The sequence below is a fragment of the Eubalaena glacialis genome, chromosome 9 (genome assembly GCF_028564815.1).
Source record: "Eubalaena glacialis isolate mEubGla1 chromosome 9, mEubGla1.1.hap2.+ XY, whole genome shotgun sequence".
NCBI lineage: Eukaryota > Metazoa > Chordata > Mammalia > Artiodactyla > Balaenidae > Eubalaena > Eubalaena glacialis.
Genome location: NC_083724.1, coordinates 38,084,151 through 38,110,190, shown reverse-complemented (window position 1 = coordinate 38,110,190; position 26,040 = coordinate 38,084,151). Strand labels below are relative to the sequence as shown.

The following is a 26,040-nucleotide window of genomic DNA, read 5'->3' as shown; positions in this document are numbered from 1 at the left end:
AAGGTCGCCAAGTCCCAAGTAAGGGGTGCTCCCTCATCATGGCTGCACGGCCACAGTTCAGCTTAACCATAAAAGGCCACAGACTTGACTCTTCACGCCAACCTCAGCTGCCATCCCATTCCTCCTTCTTGTCCCAGCCTCCCTGACAGAACGTTAACACACGGGAGTGCTGAGGGAGGAGAATGGTTTAGAACACAAGCACAGGGCAAGGAAGCCGAGCAGGGTAGGCACAAGTTGGGAGAGAGAGACGGATCATCTCATTTCCCCTTGTGCTGGAGGGGTGTGGGAGGTTATGTGGTTTTCCCGTGTCCACTCTTACAGCCCTACCCCCAGCACCTTCATTATCAGAGGAGAAATGGCTCTTTGCCATCAAGACAAAGGTATTAGAGTTCAGGACAGATACATGGCAATTTACCATCTCCTCTTCTTTAATCCTTTCTTAGGAGGTGTTTACTGATATTTGGGTGGTTGTCTGGAGGCTACAACAATGGAAAGCAACTAGGATAGTTGAATTTATTATAAATCTAGGGAGGGGGAAATGGTGGTGGGGTGGGGATTGGGAGGGAATACACTGTCCTTTAAGTTTTTTGACCCAAGTTTCTCTCCCTGTCCCTCTTTCAGTTGATTCCCCAGATCTCCTCCTTGGCATGGTACACGACTGTGGTACCCCTGATGGTGGTGCTGTCCATAACAGCAGTGAAAGATGCCATCGACGACGTGGTGAAGTGGCTTCCCGGGCCTCTAGTCTCTCACTGTACCTAGTCAGGCTGTGGGGGGCAAGAAGGACTCCCCAGGACTACCTTTTGCTAGGAAGAAGCACTGAAAGGAAAGAGGTGTTTCCTTTCCCTATGTCCTTATCCATCCCAGAGGAATATGAAATTCCCTTAAGCCCAAGATTGGTGAGCCATACATGACCAGAAAGGGGTAATGCAAGGCCTTTCTCTGTCTTCCTACTGCCACCTTTTTCCAGGTTTCCTTCCATCTCCTATTTAATAACCCACCTCTTCCTTCACTTAGCTCTCTCTGGGTTTGCTCTCATCCTTCTTTCTCCATTCACCCTTCTCCCATTTTTATATTCCTCTTCCCTCCTCCCTCTGTCCCCCCTGCTTTCTCCTGCTCTTATCTCCTCTTTCCACATTCCTCTTCTCCTCTCCAACTCTCCCTATTTCCCTTTCCAACTTTCAGTTCTATCAGGTACACATAGCTAGCAACCCTCTGGTTTTAGAAAGCATCATGACATAACAGAGGCTGCCTCCTTTCCTGGCCTTGGAGGGAGAAGCTGGCTGTCAGTGAGTGCTGCATGGCTTCCTCTTTGCTTCTTTACAGCAGGCCCAGGAAGGAAGGGTGAGGGTGAGGAACCAGCACTATGCCTACTAGTGGGATTTGGGAAGTCCATCCTGTTGACCTGCTTGAAGCTTCCCTAAGAGAGTCCTTCTGATTTTGACAGGATAGATTTTTATACCAAAGTTTGAGAGCAGGGTGTTTCTCCAGCTCTTTAACTCCGTAACTCTTTAAACCCAGAATTAGCACATATAGTGGTTGAAATTGCAGTCACAACTCAGGAGTGCAAAAATATAACTTAATTTTCTATAATTAAACTCAGTGTAACTCATAACCAGCACCTCACCATCTCAACCCTTTTTAATGAAAGCTGAAAAGTAAACTTGCCAATTCAGGATAACCCACCTAGTTACTTCTGGTTTAGAACTCAGTCTCTTTAGGATAAATATTCTGACAAATTCAGGATTCTTTCTGCCCTCTTCCCAGTCCTACCCTTTTCGCAGGGAGTAATCTCAACTGGAAGGAGGGGATTTGTGTGAGTCGTAGCATCAGGACATACCCTTATTTGTCACCCTCTTATTTGGTCTTTGAATAGACCTCTACTCCTCTTTCCTCACTGCATCCATGGTAGAAGCTTCTTATGCTGACTATGGTTGGGGGGTGAGGGTAGCCGTATGCTTGTGAACACTTAACTTCCCTGCACCTACCAAGGTGTATGAGGTTCTAGTCCTACCCCTCATTTTGCATTCTCTCCTCTGTGGCTTTTGACATAAGTTGTTTGTTCTCATTACCCCAGGCTTTGGCTCTTGATATTAAAGCCAAGATTTTGTCTCTTTCTTCTCTCTTGGTTCTTTTTCTGACCTCCATCCCCAGCTTCTCAGAGACAATCAGCTTCTTGGCCTGGTTTTTATGGTAGAAGGGCTTGGGGTTGGGAGGGTGAAGGAGGGGGGTGAGGGAGAATTACAAAGAAGGGGAACTACATTGAATAATACTTCAAAATATTAACCTTCTACATGCAGTTTGCTTTATGTCTATTTCCTGAACTTTTTCTTGTGTAATTTTAGAAAAGGCACCAAAACGACAATCAAGTCAACAGTCGTTCTGTTCTGGTGCTGATGGATGGCAGGTAAGTCCTAGGGAAGCCAGTTTAGGTTGGACCAACTCTGGGAGAGGATTGGCCTTGCTAAAACTTGATGTGCTGGGTGCTTTGTAAAAGTGATTCAGGACAGTGAAAAGAGCCTCAGGTTGGACATAAGAATTTGTTTCTAGATCTAGTATGCCCTGAACTTCCTATGTGACCTCAGACCTCTCTGGGCCTCATATTTCTTATCTATAAAGTAAAGATAATATTCTCTACCTTAGAGGATGCTTATGAAAATGAAAACAAAATAATATATATTAAAGCAATTAATAAATTATGACATGGTATTAATATGCAAGTGGTTATTACTAGTACAGTGGTCAGCATGGAGACACCTGTCTTTAGAACGTCAATCGATTCTACATGGCTTATTGACCATTCTACTGTAGCCTTTGGTTAGGACATCTCTTTGTTAACAATCTAAAGAAAATATTGGTGTTGACCCCATTGCTGTAGTGTTTGGTCATATCTATCTACAGTATTGGGTCAATGTTTGTATTTTTTGTGGGGTCCTGCAAAATTTGAGCAATTTACCTTTGGCAGGAATAGAGGGAGACAGGCATGATTTCTATATAAGGCAAAATGTGAAGATTATCATAAGAGGTACAAAAAATTATCATAGGAATTAATAAAAATGAGCAATCATAGCTGGCTAAAGGAATCAAGGAAGACTTTCTGGAAGAGGTGATATTTGTGCTGGGCCTTAAGGGATGGGGAAGAATTCAACAAATAGAGATTGTATGAAAGGAAAAGTGACCAGTGTTTGCAGAATCATGATTGCAAAGAAGCACAAATCTGAAGGAATTCAAGATTGAGGTCCAGTCTTTTTTTCATGGTGACCTTACAGAATACCCAGGAGCTATATTTTAAAAACATATTTTTTAAATTGAAGTATAGTTGATGTTCAACATTATACAAGTTACAGGTGTACAATACAGTGATTCACAATTTTTAAAGGTTATACTCCATTTATAGTTATTATAAAATATTGTCTATATTCCCCATGTTGTACAATATATCCTTGTAGCTTATTTTATATGTAATAGTTTGTACCTCTTAATCCCCTACCCCTGTATTGCCTCTCCCCACTGGTAACCACTAGTTTGTTCTTCATAAGTGTGTTTCTTTTTTTTTATATTCACTAGTTTGTTGTATTTTTTAGATTCCACATATAAGTGATATCATACAGTATTTGTCTTTCTCTGTCTGACTTATTTCACTTAGCATAATACCCTCCAAGTCCATCCTTGTTGCAAATGACAAAATTTTCATTCTTTTTTATGGCTGAATAGTATTTCATTGTATATATACCAGCAGCTATAGTTTTAATCATATGATTCTATTATGTGACATGCTTGGGCATCTAATTCTGTTATTTATTGTGTCTGCTGATTCTTACTCATGGTGGATTATTTCCCTAAGTGTTTTGGTCTGTTGAAGCCTCTCATAAGATACCACCAAAAAAGTCAGTTGTGATTAAAAAGAAAATTTTAAAAAAAAGGAAGGAAGGTAATAGAAATAGAAAGAAAAGATAAAACTGAGTGTATAAGAAATTTGCAAGGCTAGGGAGTTACCAAATGAATTTAGTCAAATGAACTTCCCAAGGAGCTTGAGCACTTGGATTTTATAAGATTATTAGAGAAGAATTTGTCATAGAGTGGTTTTAGAGTAGGAGTTCACAAGCAGGGCCCTAGTGGTTAGACTTTGTAAGCCAGTGAATGTCTGACTAATATAACACTTGAGGTGAGTTGTCTATATTCCAAAAATTGGCTTTCTTTTTCTAGAGCACATGAGTTTGAGCAGAGCTACTATTGAAAAAAATTTGTTTTTCAAGTTGTGATTTCTGTCACTTTAATTTCTCAGTAATTCTGGCTACAAGCACATCTTTAGTTGAAAGCCACATTTTTTAGCTATCAAGAGGAATGAGCCACATCTTCTATAAGTGTTCTCCCAGATATATTATTAAATGAAAAATGCAAAGTGCAGAAAATTATGTATCTATTATGTAATTTTTAAATGTTTATCTTGTATGTGATTATATGGATTGATATTTTCTCGAAAGAAATGCAAAAAATTACTCACAGTGGCTACCTTGGGGGAAGCAAAACTAAAATCTGGGGAGAGAGGAGACTTTACTTTTTTTTTTCCTTTTACATACTTCTTTTTTTTAATTTTTTTTATTTACTCTTGGCTGCACTGTGTCTTCGTTGCTGTGCACGGGCTTTCTCTAGTTGAGGCGAGTGGGGGCTGCTCTTCATCTTGGTGCGCGGGCTTCTCACTGCAGTGGCTTCTCTTGTTGCGGAGCAGGAGCTCTAGGCACATGGGCTTCAGTAGTTGTGGCTCACAGGCTCTAGAGCGCAGGCTCAGTAGTTGTGGCGCACAGGCTTAGTTGCTCCACAGCATGTGGGATCTTCCCGGACCAGGGCTCAAACCTGTGTCCCCTGCATTGGCAGGCGGATTCTTAACCAGTGCGCCACCAGGGAAGTCCTTACGTACTTCTTAATTATTTGAAATGTTTTTTTACCATATGCATATATTGCTTTTACTTAAAGAAAAATTAATGTGCATGTATGTCTACATATACCTTTATAGAGATTTAGAAAACTCTTATAGCCTTAAGTCAAGAGAAATGGGCCCCATTCTTGATTGTAGCAAGGAGTATCACAAACCCAGTTTGGTCCTCCTTTGAGCCTTGAGTTCATCTCAGCTTTTTTTTTTTTCTTCTTGATTGTCAAAACAGGGCTGTGGGAAAATTCTCAGAGCAGGCATGCAGGCATTCAAGGCTCACTTTCTTGCAGGATGGTGACAGACAAATGGATGAATGTCCAAGTGGGAGACATAATAAAACTAGAAAATAATCAGGTTGTCACGGTGAGTACCTCTTTGGGCTGTGGCTTTTTCTCTTTTGGCTTGAATAGGAACCCTTTTAGCAACTTCTGTGACCACTCCTTTTGGTGACCTTCACCTTCCTCACTTTGCATCCAGAGATCAACATCTCCTGTGGTAAGAAGTTTGTTCTTGTCCATTTCTCACCATAGCTACAGGTAAAATATGACTAGTTTTTGGAGAGGCTGTGTGTGGTAGCAGTGATGGGTCCTAGACAAAGAAAGTAAACCAAATGTCTATAATATTCTTAAGATGAACATCTGTTCCTGAGGTAATTGCTTTTGTCACACTGTAATGTTAAAAGTCTGCCTTCCTGCCTTCCTTATCTTCTCTGACTTTTCTGACCACAGGCTGATATACTATTACTCTCTAGCAGTGAGCCCTACAGTCTGACATATATAGAAACAGCAGAACTGGACGGGTGAGTGTTCCCTCCTGATAGTCCATTAAGACGGTTGAGCCAGCTTAGAGTGATTTCTCACTGAGGGAGAACATGATGCAGAGAATGAAGTGCTAAAAGAGGCTAGAAATATCTAGATAAGATAGGAGGCCAGACTCTTGGGACCTCAAGTCTAAGGCTGAGCTCTTGACAGCAATAATTTAGCATCCACTGGTGCAGAATCTGGGCAAATAAACTCCGTATTCTCCATCTCTAAACTGGAGACATTCTGTCTGACTATCTATATTCAGTAATGCTGAGTGGTAGGAAAGACGTTAACAGAACTGTAAAATTTCAGAATATAGTTCCAAAGTTTCCAGGGGGGGGAATGAATATGGAGGTAATTATGTACTGATAAACCATGTTCTAGAAAGGATTTAAGGTGGAAATTCATTAACGTGCAAAAGCTAAGATCTTCGGAGTATAGAGGCCATCTTCAGAGAGCTTGTCCTGTGGAGTTTTGTATCGATCTGCATCCTTACAACTATTCCTCTTGGTGCCCACAAACTTTTTGAAATGTGCCTTCTTTTTTACTTCTGTCTCTGTGCATTCTTGTCTCGGCAAATGGTTAAGTGGGATCCCTTCATGGGTCCTGTAAATATTTATGAGATGGGGAGTATGCTTACTGGGAGGTATATGCACATTCTTACCAGGACCTGCTCCTTATTCTTGAAGGGAGCAGGTACCCCCTCCAGGTTGTCTTGTGATGTTTCTTCGGCTTTCCTAGAGCATCTGACCCGCAAGATCTCATAGGTTGGTTAAAGTAGTTGATATGTGTTTCAGGGAGAGAGGGGAGCAAGTGGGCTAATACTCAGCTTCCCTGTAGAACCATCCCACCTCAATACTTTTCTTGAGAGAGGATAACAGTGGGAGTGACTCTCACAGCTCAAGCCTATAGCCCAAGCTCTATTGGCAACAACTGTTTTCTAAAGTAGGAGAAATTGGACCTGTGCTGCTTATGTATGTGCATTCTTTACTCTAGTGAAACCAACTTGAAAGTGAAGCAAGCCATCTCAGTTACCAGTGAGATGGAAGATAACCTGAAGCTGCTGTCTGCCTTTGATGGTGAGTTAAGAAATAGGTTTGCCAACCCAAATTTTTATTAGTAGATGTCTGGTTAAAGTGTGGTACATCCATACAGTGAATTCTATATAACTTATTAAAAACGATGTGCAAGTTGATATTTATTCACATGGAAAAATATTCACAATATATTAATAAGTGAAAAAAGATTGCAATACACTATGCATAGTATGTGTAACATAAACCGGTTTTTGGAAACATATGTATGTTTATGAGTACATGTATAGAAAAAAACTTGGAAGGATGTACTACAGAAGTTTAATAGTGCTTATTTCGAGGCAGTGGGTGAATTTTACTTTCTCCTTTCTCCTTTTAATGTTGTATATGTATTTACAATGGGCATATTTTACTTTACTAATCATGAAAAAGTCAAATTATTTCCATTTTGAAAAAAATACTAGGTTTGCTTTAAGTAGTTTAAAAATTTCTTCAGATTCAGCTCATTTGATCTAGAAGTACTGATGGTGATAGGTTATCATGTGGGTTGTTCTCTCTCTGGATGACCCGTGTCACAGAATTACTCTTCTCTGATGCCCAGAACCCTTTGTCTGCCTGGTGAGAAATGGGCAGCGGCTGAGAAAGGATAGGAAAAAGATGTGTGTATATTTTGAAAAGGGGATGTTCTTTCCTCTTTTCTATTAAGCCTCCTCTGTCCTGTTAGGAAAGAATTAAGATTACAGAGTCAGGACTCTTATTCCTTCTTTTTCTTTTTTTCAGGAGAAGTGAGGTGTGAGTCTCCCAATAACAGGTTGGACAGATTCACAGGAATACTGATTTATAAAGGAAAAAATTACGTACTGGATCATGACAGGCTGATTCTCCGAGGCTGCATCATCAGGAATACAGATTGGTGCTATGGCTTGGTAATTTTTACTGGTACGTCTTCGTGGGGGCCACAGACTCCCAGCCTGCTGGATTCCATTCGTAGCCACGTTGTGAGTACTTAGTTTTCAGGATGTAGATATGGGGCTCAGATATGTACCAGAACACTATGGCTTTGAGACAGATAGAAAGGGAGGCAGGTAGATGGATAGATGGATAGATAATTTAAGAAAAAAATGACTTTTTTTCCAAGCAATGAGCTGCCAGCATGTCAGCCCTGCCTTTGTTAGAGGAAGGCTTTGTGTTCCAAGACCACAGAGCATTCATAAGTCTTTCTAAACATATCTGGACACAAGAGAAGGTATACACATAGAAGTACACATAGTATTAGCATATGAAAGGGGAACATGTGAAAGGGGAGAGTATACATGTGGATTGCTCCCATGGGGAAAAAATAAACACGGTGGTCATTATGTAGAATATAAAATACAATATGAAGTGTTCATGCCAGAGAAAAGGCACATGTGGCTCATTAGCAGTGGCCCATCTTGAGATGGCATTTAGAACCATAATCCCTTATACTTATTGAGGGATTTTCTTGAGTTATAATGTAGTGCTGGAAAATGGAGGCAGATTCTGTGCCACCCTGTGCCCTCGGTGACAGTGGGCATTGGTGACAACAGCCACAGTAAGATAATAATTTCCAGCTCTAGTCCCAGTGGCCATTAAGAGCTCTTTAGGGCTTCCCTGGTGGTGCAGTGGTTGAGAATCCATCTGCCAGTGCAGGGGACACGGGTTCGATCCCTGGTCCAGGAAGATCCCACATGCCGCGGAGCAACTGGGCCCGTGCGCCACAACTACTGAGCCTGCACTCTAGAACCCACGAGGCATAACTACTGAGCCCACGTGCCACAACTACTGAAGCCCGCACGCCTAGAGCCCGTGCTCCGCAATGAGAGAAGCCCCTGCTCACCGCAACTAGAGAAAGCCCACGCGCAGCAACGTAGACCCAATGCAGCCAAAAAATAAATAAATTTTTTTTAAAAAATGTTGGTTCCTATAGGAGCTCTTATTTTTAAAAAAAGCTCTTTATTTTTAAAGAGCTCTTTATTTCTACTTACTATCTGCCTTGTCATGAAGAAATGCAGAGTCTCTGTCTCAGTTCCAGAGAAATCTTAGCTCCCAAGCTTCCACCTCAAGAGAAATCACTGCCATTGCCTTTTCCTTTCTCCATTTCTTAATTAGAAACTTTAAATAGAGCCTGGTCCAGCAATGGGTTTCCTCAAAAGAAGGTGAAGTTCTCCTTATCAGAAAATCCCTTTTCTAAGCTAAATAAACCAGATGGTGATGAGAAAGAAGCTTGTGGCTCCTATTCTGACTTATCAATGAAAAACTAGACTAAGGTGCGGCAAAGAAAGGGAGGTGTCAAGCATTGATGCACTTTGCAGAAGTAGTTGGGATTATCCTTAGAAACAAATTTTCCATTCTTTGAGTTATTGGCACCAAACATGAGCCTTTCTCCAGGACTTTATCCCCTAGCATTGGAAAGAGGTTTGATAAAATGATCATAAAGGTACATTTAAACCCAATTTCAATCCTCTTGAGAATATTCAGTGATTCTAAGAGGTGATGTCTCCCTGTTTCACTTAGGACCAGACACCAAATTAATGCAGAACAGTGGAAAGTCCACTTTTAAACGGACACACATAGACCATCTCATGAATGTCCTTGTGCTCTGGGTAAGTTAAAGACTTTTTTCTGTTTCTTTACAAATAGGCATACTTCCCTTCCTTCCACAGCAGTAGCTGGTATTTTCAAGTCAGAATTTAGTTGTTTGAAAACCTCAAGCAGTTTTAGGACCCCACCTACTAATGTCTGAAGCAGAAAAGAACAGAAGTCATTGACAAGGGAGTCTCAAGTTTATACCTCTGTTGTGGAGGACAGTCATAACTTGTTGAAGCTTTGATACTTTGATTAGTGGTACCAGAATAGATTATGGACCCTGCTTTAGAAATTAAGACACTTTTTTTTCATAGCCAGTTTTACTCATGACCACTTTAATAAAACCTTACTTGGACTAATAGATCACCTTACTTAAACCGATGATTTTCAAACTCTATTTCCTTAGAGGAGTCTAAGGTCTGCTGCAGGGGGAGTAGAGAAGATCAAAAGTTTTGTTCGGCCTCTTCATTCTGAAGTTCCTGCTTGAAAAAGAGCAGCTTCACATTTATCTGTTCTGTAAGATCTCAGTTGGAAAATAAAGGATTCTGCTGCTAAGAAATGAAATTTGAAAAGCACTCAATATATATGTTATAGCTTATATGTGGAGTCTTAAAAAAGGGTACAAATGAACTTATTTACAAAACAGAGTCACAGATGTAGAAAACAAACTTAGGGTTACCAGGGGGCAAGGGGAGGAGGGATAAATTGGGAGATTGGGATTGACATATACACGCTCCTATATATAAAATAGATAACTAATAAAGACCTACTGTATAGCACAGGGAACTCTACTTGATACTCTGTAATAGCCTATATGGGAAAAGAATCTAAAGAAGAGTGGATATGTGTATATGTATAACTGATTCACTTTGCTGTATCCTGAAACTAACACAGCATTGTAAATCAACTATATTCTAATAAAAAATTTTTATAAGCACTCAATAGATAATAATCAGCTTTGAGAATAGAAGTTTAAATTGAAGACTAATTAATTTATTTCCATGCTATTATATACAGGTTGCCTTTATTCTTGTTAGATATAGACAGATTAATTTCTTCACTTATACAGCTTCTCTGCATGACTGAGTGGTTCCAATGCTGCCTATACTTAATTCCATTACTTTTTATATTTTATTTTTACTCTATTGCTTAGAAAATAAAAGTGCCCTTTTTCTGTACATTTCTCATTAATATCTGAGTTATAAATTGTGTGTTCTCTGTTATTTATTATGGTAAATGTTACAGTTCTTTTTCTATATCCTTTGGATTTAATAAATGGGATTTTAGGAAATTAGGAAGATTCATTCAACAATAGCCAGGGCATGGAAGCAACCTAAGTGTCCATCAACAGATGAATGGATAAAGAAGATGTGGCACATATACACAAGGGAATATTACTCAGCCATAAAAAGGAACGAAACTGAGTTATTTGTAGTGAGGTGGATGGACCTAGAGACTGTCATACAGAGTGAAGTAAGTCAGAAAGAGAAAAACAAATACCATATGCTAACACATATATATGGAATCTAAAAAAAAAGAAAGAAAGAAAGAAAATGGTCAGAAGAACCTAGGGGCAAGACGGGAATAAAGATGCAGCAGACCTACTAGAGAATGGACTTGAGCATACGGGGAGGGGGAAGGGTAAGCTGGGACAAAGTGAGAGAGTGGCATGGACATATATACACTACCAAATGTAAAATAGATAGCTAGTGGGAAGCAGCCGCATAGCACAGGGAGATCAGCTCTGTGCTTTGTGACCACCTAGAGGGGTGGGATAGGGAGGGTGGGAGGGAGGGAGATGCAAGAGGGAAGAGATATGGGGACATATGTGTATGTATAACTGATTCACTTTGTTATAAAGCAGAAACTGACACACCATTGTAAAGCAATTATACTCTAATAAAGATGTTAAAAAAAAAAAAAAAAGGATTCATTCAGCTTTGTGACCAGAAACTGTACTTGACATCTGTAGTGGGATTTTAACTTTTTGGAATATTTTCACATTCACTAACTGCAGCTTCACAACACATGAACAATAAACAAGTCAAGAAGTATTTTCCCCATTGACAAATATGCAAATTGAGACACAGTAAAGATAAATATCATAAATAAAGTCCCACAGAAAAATAATGGCAAAGACTCATTGTCATCAAATCATGTTTTTTATTGAAGTATAGTTGCTTTACAATGATGTGTTAATTACAGCTGTACAGCAAAGTGATTCAGTTATGCATATATATACATTCTTTTTTGATATTCTTTTTCATTATGGTTTATCATAGGATATTGAATATAGTTCTCTGTGCTATACAGTAGGACCTTGTTGTTTATCCATTCTATATAGAAAAGCTTACATCTGCTAACTCCAACCTCCCACTCCATCCCTCCCCCTTGGCAACCACCAGTCTGTTCTCTATGTCTGTGATTCTGTTTCTGTTTCATAGATAGGTTCATTTGTGCCATATTTTAGATTCCACATATAAGTGATATCTTATGATATTCGTCTTTCTCTTTGACTTACTTCACTTAGTATGATAATCTCTAGTTGCATCCATGTTGCTGCAAATGGCATTATTTCGTTCTTTTTATGGCTGAGTAGTATTCCATTGTATATATGTACCACATCTTCTTTATCCATTCATCTGTCAATGGACATTTAAGTTGTTTCCATGTCTTGGCTATTGTGAATAGTGCTGCTATGAACATAGGCATGTATCTTTTTGAATTACAGTTTTGTCTGGATATATGCCCAGGAGTGGGATTGTTGGATCATATGGTAATTCTATTTTTAGTTTTCTGAGGAACCTCCATACTGTTTTCCACAGTGACTGCACCAACTTACATTCCCACCAACAGTGCAGGAGGGTTCCCTTTCCTCCACACCCTTTCCAGCATTTGTTATTTGTAGACTTTTTGATAATGGCCATTCTGACCAGTGTGAGGTGGTACCTTATTGTAGTTTTGATTTGCATTTCTCTAATAATTAGCAATGTTGAGCATCTTTTCATGTGCCTCTTGGCCATCTGTATCTCTTCTTTGGAGAAATGTCTATTTAGGTCTTCTGCCCATTTTTGGATAGGGTTGTTTGTTTTTTTGTTGTTGAGTTGTATGAGCTGTTTGTATATTTTGGAGATTAAGCCCTTGTCAGTCACATCATTTGCAAATATTTTCTCCCATTCTGTAGGTTGTCTTTTCATTTTGTTTATGGTTTCCTTTGCTGTACAAAAGCTTGTAAGTTTGATTAGGTCCCATTTGTTTATTTTTGTTTTTATTTCTACTGCCTTGGGAGACTGACCTAAGAAAACATTGGTACGATTTATGTCAGAGAATGTTTTGCCTATGTTCTCTTCTAGGAGTTTTATGATGTCATGTCTTATACTTAAGTCTTTAAGCCATTTTGAGTTTATTTTTGTGTATGGTGAGATCAAGTCGTATTTATTGAGCATCTAGTATGTGCCTAGTATGTGCCAGATGTTGTGAGGATCATAAGGATTTATAAGTCCTGAGTCCAGCTCTCAAGTATATACGTTCACTTTTGGGAGATGGGGCATCAATATGTGCCAGATGCTTTACATGCATAATTTTATTAATAATCACATCTATCCATCTAGGCATAACTTTTCAGAGTCAATGCTGTTTCTGCTATACTTGCTATTTCCCTGGGGAGACAAAATTAAAACACATGACAAATCTGTTTAACATGGCAGATTGACCACATGTGAAGAAATTATAAATTTTTTTAAAAGATCCTAAGAGCTTCCAGAGAGAAATAAAATGTCATATACAAGGATCAAGAATCAAAATAGCATTGGCCTTCTCAACAGCAACAGCAGAAGGTAAACATCAATGCTTCAAACGTCTGCCAGAAAATTATTTGCATCCTATAATTCTAAATCCATTGAAACTATCAATAAAATGCAAATATAAAGAAATATCCATATGTGCAAAGACTCAAAAAAATTTACTTATCATGTATCCTCTCTTAGGAAGCTTCTAGTGTATACTCAAGCAAAACAAGAGAATAAACCAAGAAAGATATGGAAACCAGGAAACATGAGAACAGTGAAAGGAAGTCCTAGGATGGTGGCTGAATAGCAGGCCTAGAGAACACCAGAGCAGATTAAAGCAGAGGTATAGAGGGATCTGCAATGGGAGTCTCCAAAGAGAATGCAGTTCTCTGCTCAAGTTCTCACAAGATGGATGCAGCAGAGAAGTGGTGTAAATGCCCAGAGCAGCTAAACTAGCAGAGTAGCTGCTATGAATTTCTACATTTATGAGGTCATTCATGCAATCATTCCTTCAGAAAGTAGGGAATATTATCTTGGGTCCCATGTTCACTTTTGGGCATCTAGTTTAAGAAGGACGTTGAGACTTCCTATTTGAGCCTAATAAAATGACTGTGAGGAAGTACAAATAGAAAATAAATCCCCTGACAGAGCGTGAAGAACTGTCAGCAGACCCAAGATGCTGATGAGCTTTTGGAAGGCAGAAAGTAGATAGATTATACCGATAAATAAACCAGAGTAGTGAAAGCTTCAGCGGAAATGCATTCCTCAAGAGTAGTTCCAAGCTAGATTCAGCAGGAATTGAGAGCAGGAGTAAGATGTGGGGGTAATAATCAGGATAATTAATTTTAAAACTGCCCATGAAACAACATGGACAACACCTGGCCCTCTGTACCATCCTACCACCCCTATAGGCATACATATAGCAGTAACAAATGTATCTGACCTGTAGTCTCAAACAAGAGAACTGCTTTCCGAAGAAATTTAACAATCTATCTGCAGAGGGCTAGGGCTTCTAATGTGGGTGTCATCACTTCAGAGTAAAACCCACTTTATTTTAAATTTGGGGGACTCAAGTTTGCCAGCAAGCTCCTCGTGTACTCTAGGGTAAAACCAGTGAAATAACACATTCTGCCTACCTACACAGAACTCATGGTTCCATCTTCCCATCCAGGGGAGTGGCCTGCTAGAGAAACAAAATTAACCAAAGGAAATAAAACCAACCTATAATGATGAAACTACTCTTTTACTCCTGTTTTTAAGTGAACTGGAAGGAAACCAGGAGCACAAAAGAGGAGGATGAGGATGAACAAATAGAATAACTGACTCTGGAAAAAACAGATTATAATTCAGGGAAGAGAAAAGAAAAGAACTTTCAAAAGAATTTTACTAGTGTTCTTAGAAGAAGCAATTGCACAAATAAGATAAGAATAGGCTAAAAAAATTTTTTTTGGGCCACGCCATAGCTTGTGGGATCTTAGTTCCCCAACCAGGGATCCACTCTAGGCCCTCAGAAGTAAAAACGCAGAGTCTTAACCACTGGACCGCCAGGGAATTCCCTAATTTTTTTTTTTAATGAAAAAATAAAAAAGGCAATCTAAGAATAACAAAAAGAATTTTGGAAAGTAAAAATTACTGAAATTAAAAAGCCAATAGAAGGGCTGAAATAAAGAGTCAAAGAATACTACTAGACCATAAAAACAAAAGTCAAAGAGATAAATACATTTTTTTAATGGAGGACCAAACCAAGAGCCCCCACATGATCTCCCAGGAGTATCAGAAAGAGGAAATGGAGGGGACAATATTGTCAAAGAAATAATAGAAGAATATTTCCTAGAATTGAAGAAGGATATGAATTTCAGATTTAAAGCATCCATTAAACATCATGAAATTCTAGAACTCCAGTGGTGTATAGACGTCCCTTAACTTTTTCATAGGGATAAGAATAAGATACCAACAAAAAATGAGAATTAGATTGGCATCAGATTTCTCACCAGCACTACTGGGCCCTAGAAACCAATAGGGTCATACCTTCAAAGTTCTTAGTGAAAATTACTTTGACCTAGAAATCTATACCCAGGCAAACTACAAATCAAGTGAGAGAGCAAACTTGTTCCTATCATGGGACCTTTACCCTTGCTGGCAATGTCTATCTAGGCCTTTGCATGGCTTGCTTTTTTTTCAGTATTCAATGTCACCTTTTCAGAGAAGCCTTCTCTGCCACCCTATCTAAAGTGGCCACCTCCACTAAGACCTTTTTTATTGTATTAACTTGTTTTATTTTCCTCACAGCATTTAGCACTAGTTAATTTGTATTTTTTCTTTTCTTAACATATCTGTTTTCCTTGTATCTCCACAGGATTACAAACTCTCTGAGAGTTAAGGCATTGTCTTTTATCACCACTGTATCCCAGCCCCTAGAATTATGTTTGACACATAATAGGAGCATCATTATTATGTGTTGAGTTAGTCAAAAAAAAATGAATGAATACCTGAGCTACCAAATTATGAGCCTCTAAGGTAGAAATTATGTCATATTCATCTCTATATTCTTGGGAGTGCCTTGCACAAAACGGTTCTCAGGAAATATCTTTTGAATGGTTATTAAATGAAGAAATGTTCTTGAATTAGCTATGTTCTTATCAGCTCAGCAGTTTTGTTTATGTGGTATTTTTGCCAAGACATTGTCAGCGTAGTTAGATATAATGCATTGTCATTTCTCAAAGCTGAAGCAGAAATCCTTCCTGATTTAAACACTTCATTTTTTCCCATTTTTGGAAATGATTCTTAGGGGAAAGTCTGACAGACACAGGAAGCATGTTTAGTAAAACTGCTTCCTGATAAGCCCACAGGGGAGCTGGAGTTTGGTCCTTTCCCCCTCCCCAGATCTCCCCAGAGCTCACAATGACAATGCTTTGTGAACCCTAGTCTCTTAAATAGGACGTATTTTGGGGGCACAGTGCTTGAAATTTGAATGATGCCAGAAATCCAGGATATACTTCCTGGGTAAGGCACAATGAAAAGCACAGAAGTGAAGGGCCAAAGGACCAAGGAGTACTCTCTTTTTACAGACTGCCTGTGACGCCTGGGAGCTCCACTGTAACCAGCAATGGCCTTAGTTCTTGACAAAACTGAGTATCTCTTTCAGCCTTTACTGGAACCACTCTTTGCACACAGGTCTTCTTGGGTCTGACTGGCTCCTGTAATAAACAAGTGACGTCTGGGGTTTGTAGCAAAAACCAATTTCTTGTTTCTTTCTTCCTATAGAAAGGAAGCAAAGTGAAGCTTTAGGCTAAGAACCAATAAACTCCATCACAACATGAATGTTTCTTAAGAAAGAGAACATCTGCAAGGGTTTAGAAAGCCTCAGGATGGCAGGGAAAGCTCTAGGAATGAGGAAAGAGCAGACTGTGTCCTGCCCCTGCAGGCCTCTCTGAGGGGGGAAAGCCCTGCTCTCAGGGTCTTGGTCTGATAAAGCCAACTTCCTTTCTGCTGGCTCAGTCTGAACAGAAAGGGACTTCTCTGGTGGTGCAGTGGTTAAGAATCCGCCTGCCAATGCAGGGGACATGGGTTCGAGCCCTGGTCTGGGAGGATCCCACATGCCGCGGAGCAACTAAGCCCATGCACCACAACTACTGAAGCCTGCGCACCTAGAGCCCGTGCTCCACACCAAGAGAAGCCACCGCAATGAGAAGCCCACGCACCACAACAAAGAGTAGCCCCAGCTCGCAGCAACTAGAGAAGGCCCGCAGGCAGCAACAAAGACCCAACGCAGCCAAAAATTAATTAATTAATTAATTAATTAAATTAAAAAAAATCTGAACAGAAAGATCTGGTTCTGGAGAACTCATAGTCTAACAATGGAGGGATGGCACAGCACTGGAAATGATTGATGGGTAATTCTCAATTATCCAGGCAACAGGTATGGAGCAGAAAGGGTGTTGAAGTTCACTCAGTAATTTTCTCCCACAGCTTTAGAGGGTATCAAATTATTTATTCTAATAATTTATAATAAACAAATAGATTATAAATAAATTTATATTTATAAATAAATAATAATAGTTTATTATAATGATTTTACCTTCCCCACTTTTTCCCACTGGAGCTGATGGAGTCGGGCCTGGAGAAGTGGCAGGTAGAGGAATATGGTCTCAGATTTAATATTGGCCACATAGACTGTCCAAAAGGAAAGCAAAGCCAGTAGAACTCATCAGTGAAGTTTAATCTGAACCATGAGGATAAGCCATGTTTTCACATGACCCATTAAAGAGAAGCATAAGGAAGGAGGAGTAAGATTAAGAAGGGTTTTATGGCCCCGAAGAAACCTTCATCACAAAGAGCGGAACTACTCAGTATGAATCTGCATTAGGCTAGGAATGAAAGCAGATTTTATTCTTTTTTATCTTGATCCTCCTGTTTTGCTCTCCTCCATCCCTTATTCAACTCTCAAATCTCAAATATTGAATGATATTAAGGATTTATTACTAACTTTTTAAGTGATAAAGGTATTGTGATTATGTGTTTAAATAAGATCCTTTAAAGAGATAAATTAAACTGTTTGCAAATTAAATTATATAATGTGAGAAATTTGCTTAAAATAAAAGGGAGGACAGGGGAAGAGGAGGTTTGGAATAAAATAAAACTGGCCACAAATTGATAATTGGTGAAGCTGGGTGATGGGCACATAGGGGTTCATTATAGTATTTATATACATTAATATGTGTTTGAAATTTTTCATAATAAGGATTTTTTAATCTCATTTTCTGAGAATGGTCCCAGTTAGATCTTGTCCTCCTGCCTTCATACTCTTGTTTCCAAAGACTGTCTATCAGTGACTCAAAGATGAGACCTAAAATTTTCTAGCAGTGGGGATGGGTTGCTTTGAGCAATTCACACCTTGTGATAAAGGGCACAGGTTTGAAGACCCCTGAGTAGACTTAGAAGTGGTTCACAATAACATCATACATGTCTTCTCTACAGGTATGTGGGCATATGATGCTGGTGGAATGTAAAATTGTACAGCCACTTTGGAAAGCATTTTGCAGTTTTTTGGAGAGTTGGGCATTTGTCTCAAATAACAGGATTTCCTTCTTTTCATGGCTGAATAATGTTCCATTGTAGTGTGTGTGTGTGTGTGTGTATGTGTGTGTCACATTTTCTTTATCCATTCATCTGTTGATAGACACTTAGGTTGTTTCCCTGTCTTGGCTATTGTAAATAATGCTGCAGTGAACATGGGGGTGGAGATAGCTCTTTAAGAGAGTCATTTAATTTCCTTTGGACATATACCCAGAAGTGGATTATATAGTAGTTCTATTTTTAATTTTCTGAGGAACTTCCATGTTGTTTTCCAAAGTAGCTGTACCAATTTACATTCCCACCAAGAGTATCACATGATGATTAGTGATGTTGAGTATCTTTTTTTTTTTTTTTAATAAATTTATTTATTTATTTTTGGCTGCGTTGGGTCTTTGTTGCTGAGCACGGGCTTTCTTTAGTTGCAGTGAGTGGGGGCTACTCATTGCAGTACGCAGGCTTCTCAATGCAGTGGCTTCTCTTGCTGCGGTGCATGGGCTCTAGGCACACGGGCTTCAGTAGTTGCAGCACGTGGGCTTCAGTAGTTGTGGCTCGCAGGCTTAGTTGCTCCGTGGCACGTGGGAAGTTCCTGGACCTGGGATCGAACCCGTGTCCCCTGCATTGGCAGGCGGATTCTTAACCACTGCGCCACCAGGGAAGTCCCGAGTATCTTTTCATGTACTTATCGGCCATTTGAATATCTTCTTTGGAAAAATGTCTGTTCAAGACCTTTGCCCATTTTTTAACTGAATTTTTTTTTTTTTTTTTTGCTATTGAGTTATTTCCTTATATATTTTGGATATTAACTCCTTATCAAATATGTGGTTTGCAAATATCTTCTCCCGTTCCACTGATTGCCTTTTTATCTCATTGATTGTTTCTTCTGCTATACAAAAGCTTTTTAGTTTGATGTAATCCCACTTGTTTATTTGTGCTTTTGTTGCTTGTGCTTTGGGTGTCATATCTATAAAGTCATTGCCAAGACTGCTGTCAAGGAACTTTTTCTCTATGTTTCTATGTTTTCTTCTAGGAGTTTTATGATTTCAGGTTTTACACTTAAGTCTTTAATTCATATCAAGTTAATTTTTGTGAGTGGTATAAGATAGGGGTCCAGTTTCATTCTTTTGCATGTGAATATCAAGTTTTCCCAACACCATTTGCCTCCCTTGTCAAATATTAGTTGACCATATATGCATGGGTTTATTTCTGGGCTCACACTTCTGTTGCATTAGTCTATATGTCTGTTTTTATACCAGTACCGTACTGTTTTGATTACTATAGCTTTGTAATATAGTTTGAAATCAGGCAATGAGATGCACCCACCTTACTTCTTTCTCAAGACTGCTTTGGCTGTTTGAGGTCTTTCATGGTTCCATACAAGTTTTAGGATTTTTTTTCTATTTCTATAAAAAATGCCATTGAAATCTGGATGGGGATTGCATTGACTCTATCGATAGCATGGGTAGTATAGACATTTTAACAATGCTTAACTCTTCCAATCCGTGAACATAAGATATCTTTCCATTTACTTGTCTTCTTCAGTTTCTTTCATTAATGTCTAAATCCCACTTGATTATGGTGTATGATCCTTTTAATATGCTGTTGAATTTCGTTTGCTATTGAGAAATTTTGCATTCATCAGGGGTATTGGCCTGTAGTTTTCTTTTCTTATAGTGTCCTTCTCTGGCTTTGGTACCAGAGTAATGCTGGCTTAGTAAAATGAGTTCAGGATTATTATCCCCTCCTCCCCAAAGTTCTTTTCTAAACATAGTTCTCAAATCTGTCTTCTTTCTTTGCATCCTTTCCCCTCCATGCCCTTTTCTCTCAACCTAATGTCAAGAAAGTTGAGGTTATCTAGAACAATAATCTTGGTTTGGTAAAAAGGTGCCATCTTTAATCTGAACATTGCCTCCAGGCTGATTCATTTTATTCAACTGAAAAGAATTATTGGGCCTTGTTTGCTTAAGATCTCAATCTTGTCTCTTTTTTCCTCTTTGGTGTCTAAAAGTAATAGGCTTTTCTAGTCCTTTGATGACCCAGAATTCATGCTATTCCTTTTCATTTCTGCTTAAAATTGGCCAGTTATTCCCCTATTTCAACTCTTTCTTTTGTTAAAGTCAGCCAACACACACTAATATTCTAATTCTAACCATTTCCCTTAGAGCTCTAGGCTCAGTAGGCACATGGTCTGTCTTCCAGTTTTACCATATTCTTTACTGTAAACATGATTGCCATATTGACAGCCTTTTATATCCATTTCCTTACCACCCACCCACCCCCAGCTGCTAAGCCAATGCCACACATTTTAGACTTTTTTTAAAGCAGAACCTCACTTCAGTAATGGAGTAATTAAGAGATTGGGTTCTGGAACTAGTTCAAGACCTGTCTATCCTAGTTAGTAGCCAAATGACTTTAGGCAAAATACTTTTCCATTCTTAATATCAAGTTTCTTGTCTGTTATTAAAAGAAGGGTATTATAAATATTAAATTAAATAATACAGGTAGAGTACTTAGCACAATTATTGGCACTTAATTAATATTTACTATATTTTAGTTACTATTATCTCCTGTCAAAATCCCAAGGATGGCTCCTGCTGGGCTTTCTTTTCTGTCCTGTGTACTACTGCCTAGAGACTGTGAGTGTCAGGGCCCCCCTGCCCTCCAAGAAAAGAGAGAGGCTTTGTTGAGAGATAGGCTCCAAATGGTAGAACTGAAGCAGCACGTCTTGGATGAAATGTTAATTTAATTCTTTTTTTGATTTATAGATTTTCCTGTTTTTAGGCAGCATGTGTTTTGTCCTAGCAGTTGGTCATTGCATTTGGGAAAACAAGAAAGGCTACTACTTCCAGGATTTTCTGCCATGGAAAGAATATGTCTCTTCATCAGCTGTCTCTGCCGTCCTTATATTCTGGTCCTACTTCATTATTCTCAACACCGTGGTGCCTATTTCCCTCTACGTCAGGTAGGCTTCTTTGACCACTGGGGGACAAGCTGACTTAATACTTCCTACTTAATTCCCCAACTAGACTGTGAACTTTCAGAAAGCATAGATTCTGTGCTCTTTAACCCTTTACTTTGCACAGTGCATGGTGCACAAAACACTCTGAGACATATCTAGAGACTGCATAAATGCTTTCTATATCCAGAATACCATCCTAGATACTATGTGGGTTATACAAAAGAAAATTATCCCAACCCTCAAATAGTTTATAATGTACGTGACTAAATAAGACATACGAACACATGAAATAATTAGAAAAAAATGCACACAAATTTGGTGATGCTAAAGCACAATCTAGGCAGCCCCTAGTTTATCAGTGAGACAGATTCCAAACATTCATTTGTAAATCAGTTAATTCAGAACTCAGAATGCGTTTTCCCCCAGAAACAATGTGGCAAATGGTAGATAGGTGTAATTGTGACTTAAGTTCTGGTTCCTAAAAGTTGGAGAAGATGAAGGATGTTTCCTTCCCCTTTTCATGAGCACCTTGGACAAAAATTTGAAATATAGGTAAAATAAGTCTTTACTGCACTCTGATCTCCTTTTTCTATTTGCAACATTCCCTTTCACATACACACACACAAACACATTTTTTGCATCCTTCTTTTCAGGTTTCCTAAACCCTGCACTGTGGCATCCCAACCCCAAAAGCACCCAATATAACTAAATTATCTTACTAATTTAATAAATATTTATTGAACACCTACTATGTGCCAAGCACTATATTAGGTGCCAGAGAAAGAAACATGAATAATAAGACAACCCTCCTCTAGATAAGCTTACAACATAGACATGGAAACAGATACTTAAGTAAATAATTAAGGTACAATATGAAGAATGATGTAATAGAAATGTGTATGTGAATGCTATGGGAGCCTAGAAAAGGAATAGGTTGGTTCTGCCTGTAGAGGATTAGGATTTACAGAAAAAAGTAATAATCAAACTGATATTTGATATACAAATCAATTTTCACTACAAAGTAAAGGAGCTGTTACAGTGGAGGATTACTGGACTGAATGTCAATATTATGACATAGTATGAGTGTGTTTCGTGTTTGGTAATTGCAATCATTGTTGCTTTTGTTGTGGTCATCCATTTACAATGCTTGGTGTCAGTTTCTTTATCTCTTGTAAAATAAAATACAGTGTGTGTGTGTGAAAAAAAAAAAACTGATATTTGAGAAAAGAGTAGAATTTGCCAAGCAGAAAATAGGAAAAGAATATTACAAGCAGAAAGACCAGTATGTACAAAGGTTTGGAGGTTTTTAAAAGCTTGATCTGGTCATAGAACAGTGAGTAGCCTAGACTAAGGTGTTGGATGGTAACTTAGGATTAGATTCAGGAGAGCCTTGAATGCCAGGCCAAGGAGTTTGGGTTTTATCCTAAAAGCAGCAGAGATCTTTCTAAGGAAAGAAATAATATCATTAAATGTCTGGGTTTAGAGAGATTGCTCTGGTGACTGGTATGGTGAAGGAAGGGAGAGGTCAAGACTCAACACATGAGGACTAATAAAGTCAATAATGTGGGCCTGAGCACCTCTTCCCTCACCTCAAACAAAAAATCCGTGTTGCTCAATGCAGTTGTCTCAGACAGGGATTACTAATGAAGCAGTCTAAACTACCACAAACTAAATATGAATGATGATAGGAAGGAAGCCACTTAAAAGTCTTCACTGTTTTAAAATGAAGATGCTTGTTAACCATAAAGAATCTATGTGCATGTTATTTGGAACAGAAGTGGAATGTGACAAACACAATTGGGAAAACTCAGATAAAATGAAGAGGAGGCTATTCTAGGGAAAAGCTACCCCACAGGCAGGCTGGATCTGCCTAGAAATTTATCAGAGGGTCAGCTCCTGTAAGCTGGTTCTGAGTCTCACAGATCTTTCCCTTCTGAAACAAAGAAGTGCTATTTCAAGTCTGAAGTTTCTCTCTCTTCCCCACCAGTGAGTTTACATGACAGCAGCAATAACTCTCTAATTAAGCCTAGGCTACGTTTTATAAATTAGCTCTTAACTCTGGCAGGCCTTGCATTATTGCAGAATTTCAAAAATTTTGGAAGAAAGGCTGTAAAGGGAGTATGCCTCAGCAAAGTTAATCGGTATGTCTGGTAATCAGGTAAAGCCTTGAGTGATAATGGTCAAAGTCAGAATTACAATGGGTTGGCTAGTACGAAGGGTCCTTCAAGATTGTAGGTTCCCAAGGAAGGTATTCTGAGTTTCATTTCTACCACAGGACTGGTAGGAAGGAAACCAGGATGATGAATTTGCTTGCCCTGCTTTGACCCAGGACCCTTCTTTTCTTGCTTTCTCCTTAGTGTTGAGATAATAAGATTGGGCAACAGTTTCTATATCAACTGGGATCGGAGGATGTTTTATCAACTAAAGAACACACCAGCACGGGCTTGTACCACCACCCTTAATGAGGAGCTCGGCCAGGTCAAATACGTGTTCTCCGACAAAACAGGGACCCTGACTCAGAACATCATGATTTTCAACAAGTGTTCTATTAATGGGAAATTCTATGGTATGCATATTTTTCTGCTTTCCCTGAGTCTTGGGGAAATATTACTTTGCAGATTGTTCTCAAGAATGATCTATCTCTAAATCTATATGCCTCTAAATTCACATTTACTTCTTATTCTCACAACCTGCTCTGTTCACTAAGCAAAGCTCACCTAGCCCATTCAGTTCTAACCAAAAGCATTTATTTAGCACCTTTTAGATGCAATCCATTGTGTTGGATATTGAAAATATGAAGATGTATAAGAATTAATCTCCGTCCTCAAGGAATTCCCAATGTCTGGGGAATGTTAGTTACTCTCACATTAAATCAGATGGTGCAACCAGCATATTTCTGAAGCTACTATTCTCCTGATTCCCCCTCAGACCAATAAACACTCTAGAAAGAAGCCATCAAAGGGTATTCAGAGTTTGATGTGTCTCCCATGCCCAGTTATTCATTTATTTCCTACCTTAGGCATAAGCTTGTTTTTGTGATAGTGTTAAATCCTTACATGTGTGAACATTCATGCCCACTGCACTAACTAGCTAAGGAAGGCAATCACATCTAAAAAGATAGACCACATGGGGTGTTTCTTTGGGATTATGAAAAAGCTTTGAAACTAGGAAGATGTGATAGTTGCAAAATATTGTGAATGCACTAAATGCCCCTGAATTGTACACTTTAAAATGGTTACTTGTATGTTATATGAATTTCACCTCAATTAAAAATATTTAAGTTAAATTTTAAAAATTAAAGTTAAAATTTTAAAAAAAGCTAGAGCACTCTAATATTTTCTATTACCCCTGCCAAACAAGTGTTCACATGTATAAACTCTGAAAGCTTATTTTTGGATGGTTGATTTGGGTGAGGATCTTAATTTTCTTACTCATTGTGTGACCTGACCATACACTGGGTAAGGGTAAGGATAAGGTTGAAAAGGGTCATGCGTGTTTCTACGCTTGGTATCAGACTGTCTTCTACCCCCATTCTGTCTATGCTGTCTACTGGCCAAGAATCCTAAACATTCCAGCACTACTTTCACATATCCTCTAGGTAACTTTTCTGATTGAAAGGCTTCCTGAGGTGCGTACGAAGTCTCTCATAAATGACTAGCCTCCAGCCTCACCTCACTCACACTTAAGGAGAAGAATTGTACCCCAAGCAGCATTATTCTTACCATTGGCTTGAGGAAAGGAGCTCACAGGGCACTGAGAGCTAGGTGGCCTGAAGGGATTCGAGGAGCTTAACTGCAAGTCTAGGATGATAGAATCAGAAGAAATAAGCTTTTAAAAATCCTCCTTTAAATTACCATATGATGCAGTAATTCCATTCCAAGGTATATACCAAAAAAAAAAAAAAAGAAAAGAAAAAGAAAACAGAGAATTCAATCAGATAGATGTATGCCAGTGTTCATTGCAGCATTATTCACCATAGCCCAAAGGTAGAAACAACCCATGTGTCCATCAACAGATGAATGGGTAAACTAACTATGGTATATCCATGTAATGGAATACTCAGACATAAAAAATAATGAAGTTCTGACACATGCTACAACATGGATGATTCTTGAAAACATTATGCTAAGTGAAATACGCCAGACACAATCGGAAATATTGTTATCATTCTACTTATATGAAATATCTAGAATAGGCAAATTCATAGAGACAGAAAGCAGATTAGAGGTTACCAGGGGCTGGGAATAGGGAAGAGTAAGGAGTTTTTGTTTAGGATGCTGAAAAAGTTTAGGAAATATATAATGGTGATTGTTGTACAACATTGTGAATGATATTAATGCTACTGAATTGTTCACTAAAAATGGTTAAAATGAAAAATTTTATGTTATACATATTTTACCACAATAAAAAAATATAAACCCTTCTTTAAAACCCTTGCCAAATGTGTATTCTGTTTACTTACCAACAGGTGTTGTCTATGACAAGAATGGACAGAGGGTAGAAGTCTCGGAGGTGAGTGATTACAGCGCCCTGTGAAATGCATGTGGGACCTGAGTGAGGCTGCGCTGCACAGCAGCATCTTTAACACAGATTGGGATTCCCTTAGCCCCTGAAATATTACAGCTGTTATTGGCCCCATAATATCAGAAAGTATTATATAAATGAACTCTGTTTATTTGAGGGTATTTGGGTTTGTGTTTTAAAATGAAAATAGCTTATTATAAGAAGGTGATTTTATATAAATAATATATAAATTTTTTAAAAGTAAGGAATGTCTGAAGAAACCAGCAAAGGGATGAATCCTTGAGCTCATAAAAATGATCTAGGAGAGCAAATGAATAGTGGT

The 26,040-nt window shown here is 38.7% G+C and overlaps 1 protein-coding gene across 1 annotated transcript in view; it reads left to right on the top strand.

The window, feature by feature from the left end:
- LOC133097307 (phospholipid-transporting ATPase FetA-like) overlaps nt 1-26,040 on the top strand; it is a 56,757-nt gene that overhangs the window by 4,722 nt on the left and 25,995 nt on the right. The window contains exons 4-12 of the mRNA XM_061199198.1: nt 622-720; nt 2,346-2,407; nt 5,221-5,293; nt 5,659-5,729; nt 6,730-6,812; nt 7,548-7,706; nt 9,303-9,391; nt 21,001-21,197; nt 23,552-23,787. Coding sequence (XP_061055181.1) covers nt 622-720; nt 2,346-2,407; nt 5,221-5,293; nt 5,659-5,729; nt 6,730-6,812; nt 7,548-7,706; nt 9,303-9,391; nt 21,001-21,197; nt 23,552-23,787 — 1,069 coding nt within the window. The remainder of the gene's footprint in view (nt 1-621; nt 721-2,345; nt 2,408-5,220; nt 5,294-5,658; nt 5,730-6,729; nt 6,813-7,547; nt 7,707-9,302; nt 9,392-21,000; nt 21,198-23,551; nt 23,788-26,040) is intronic.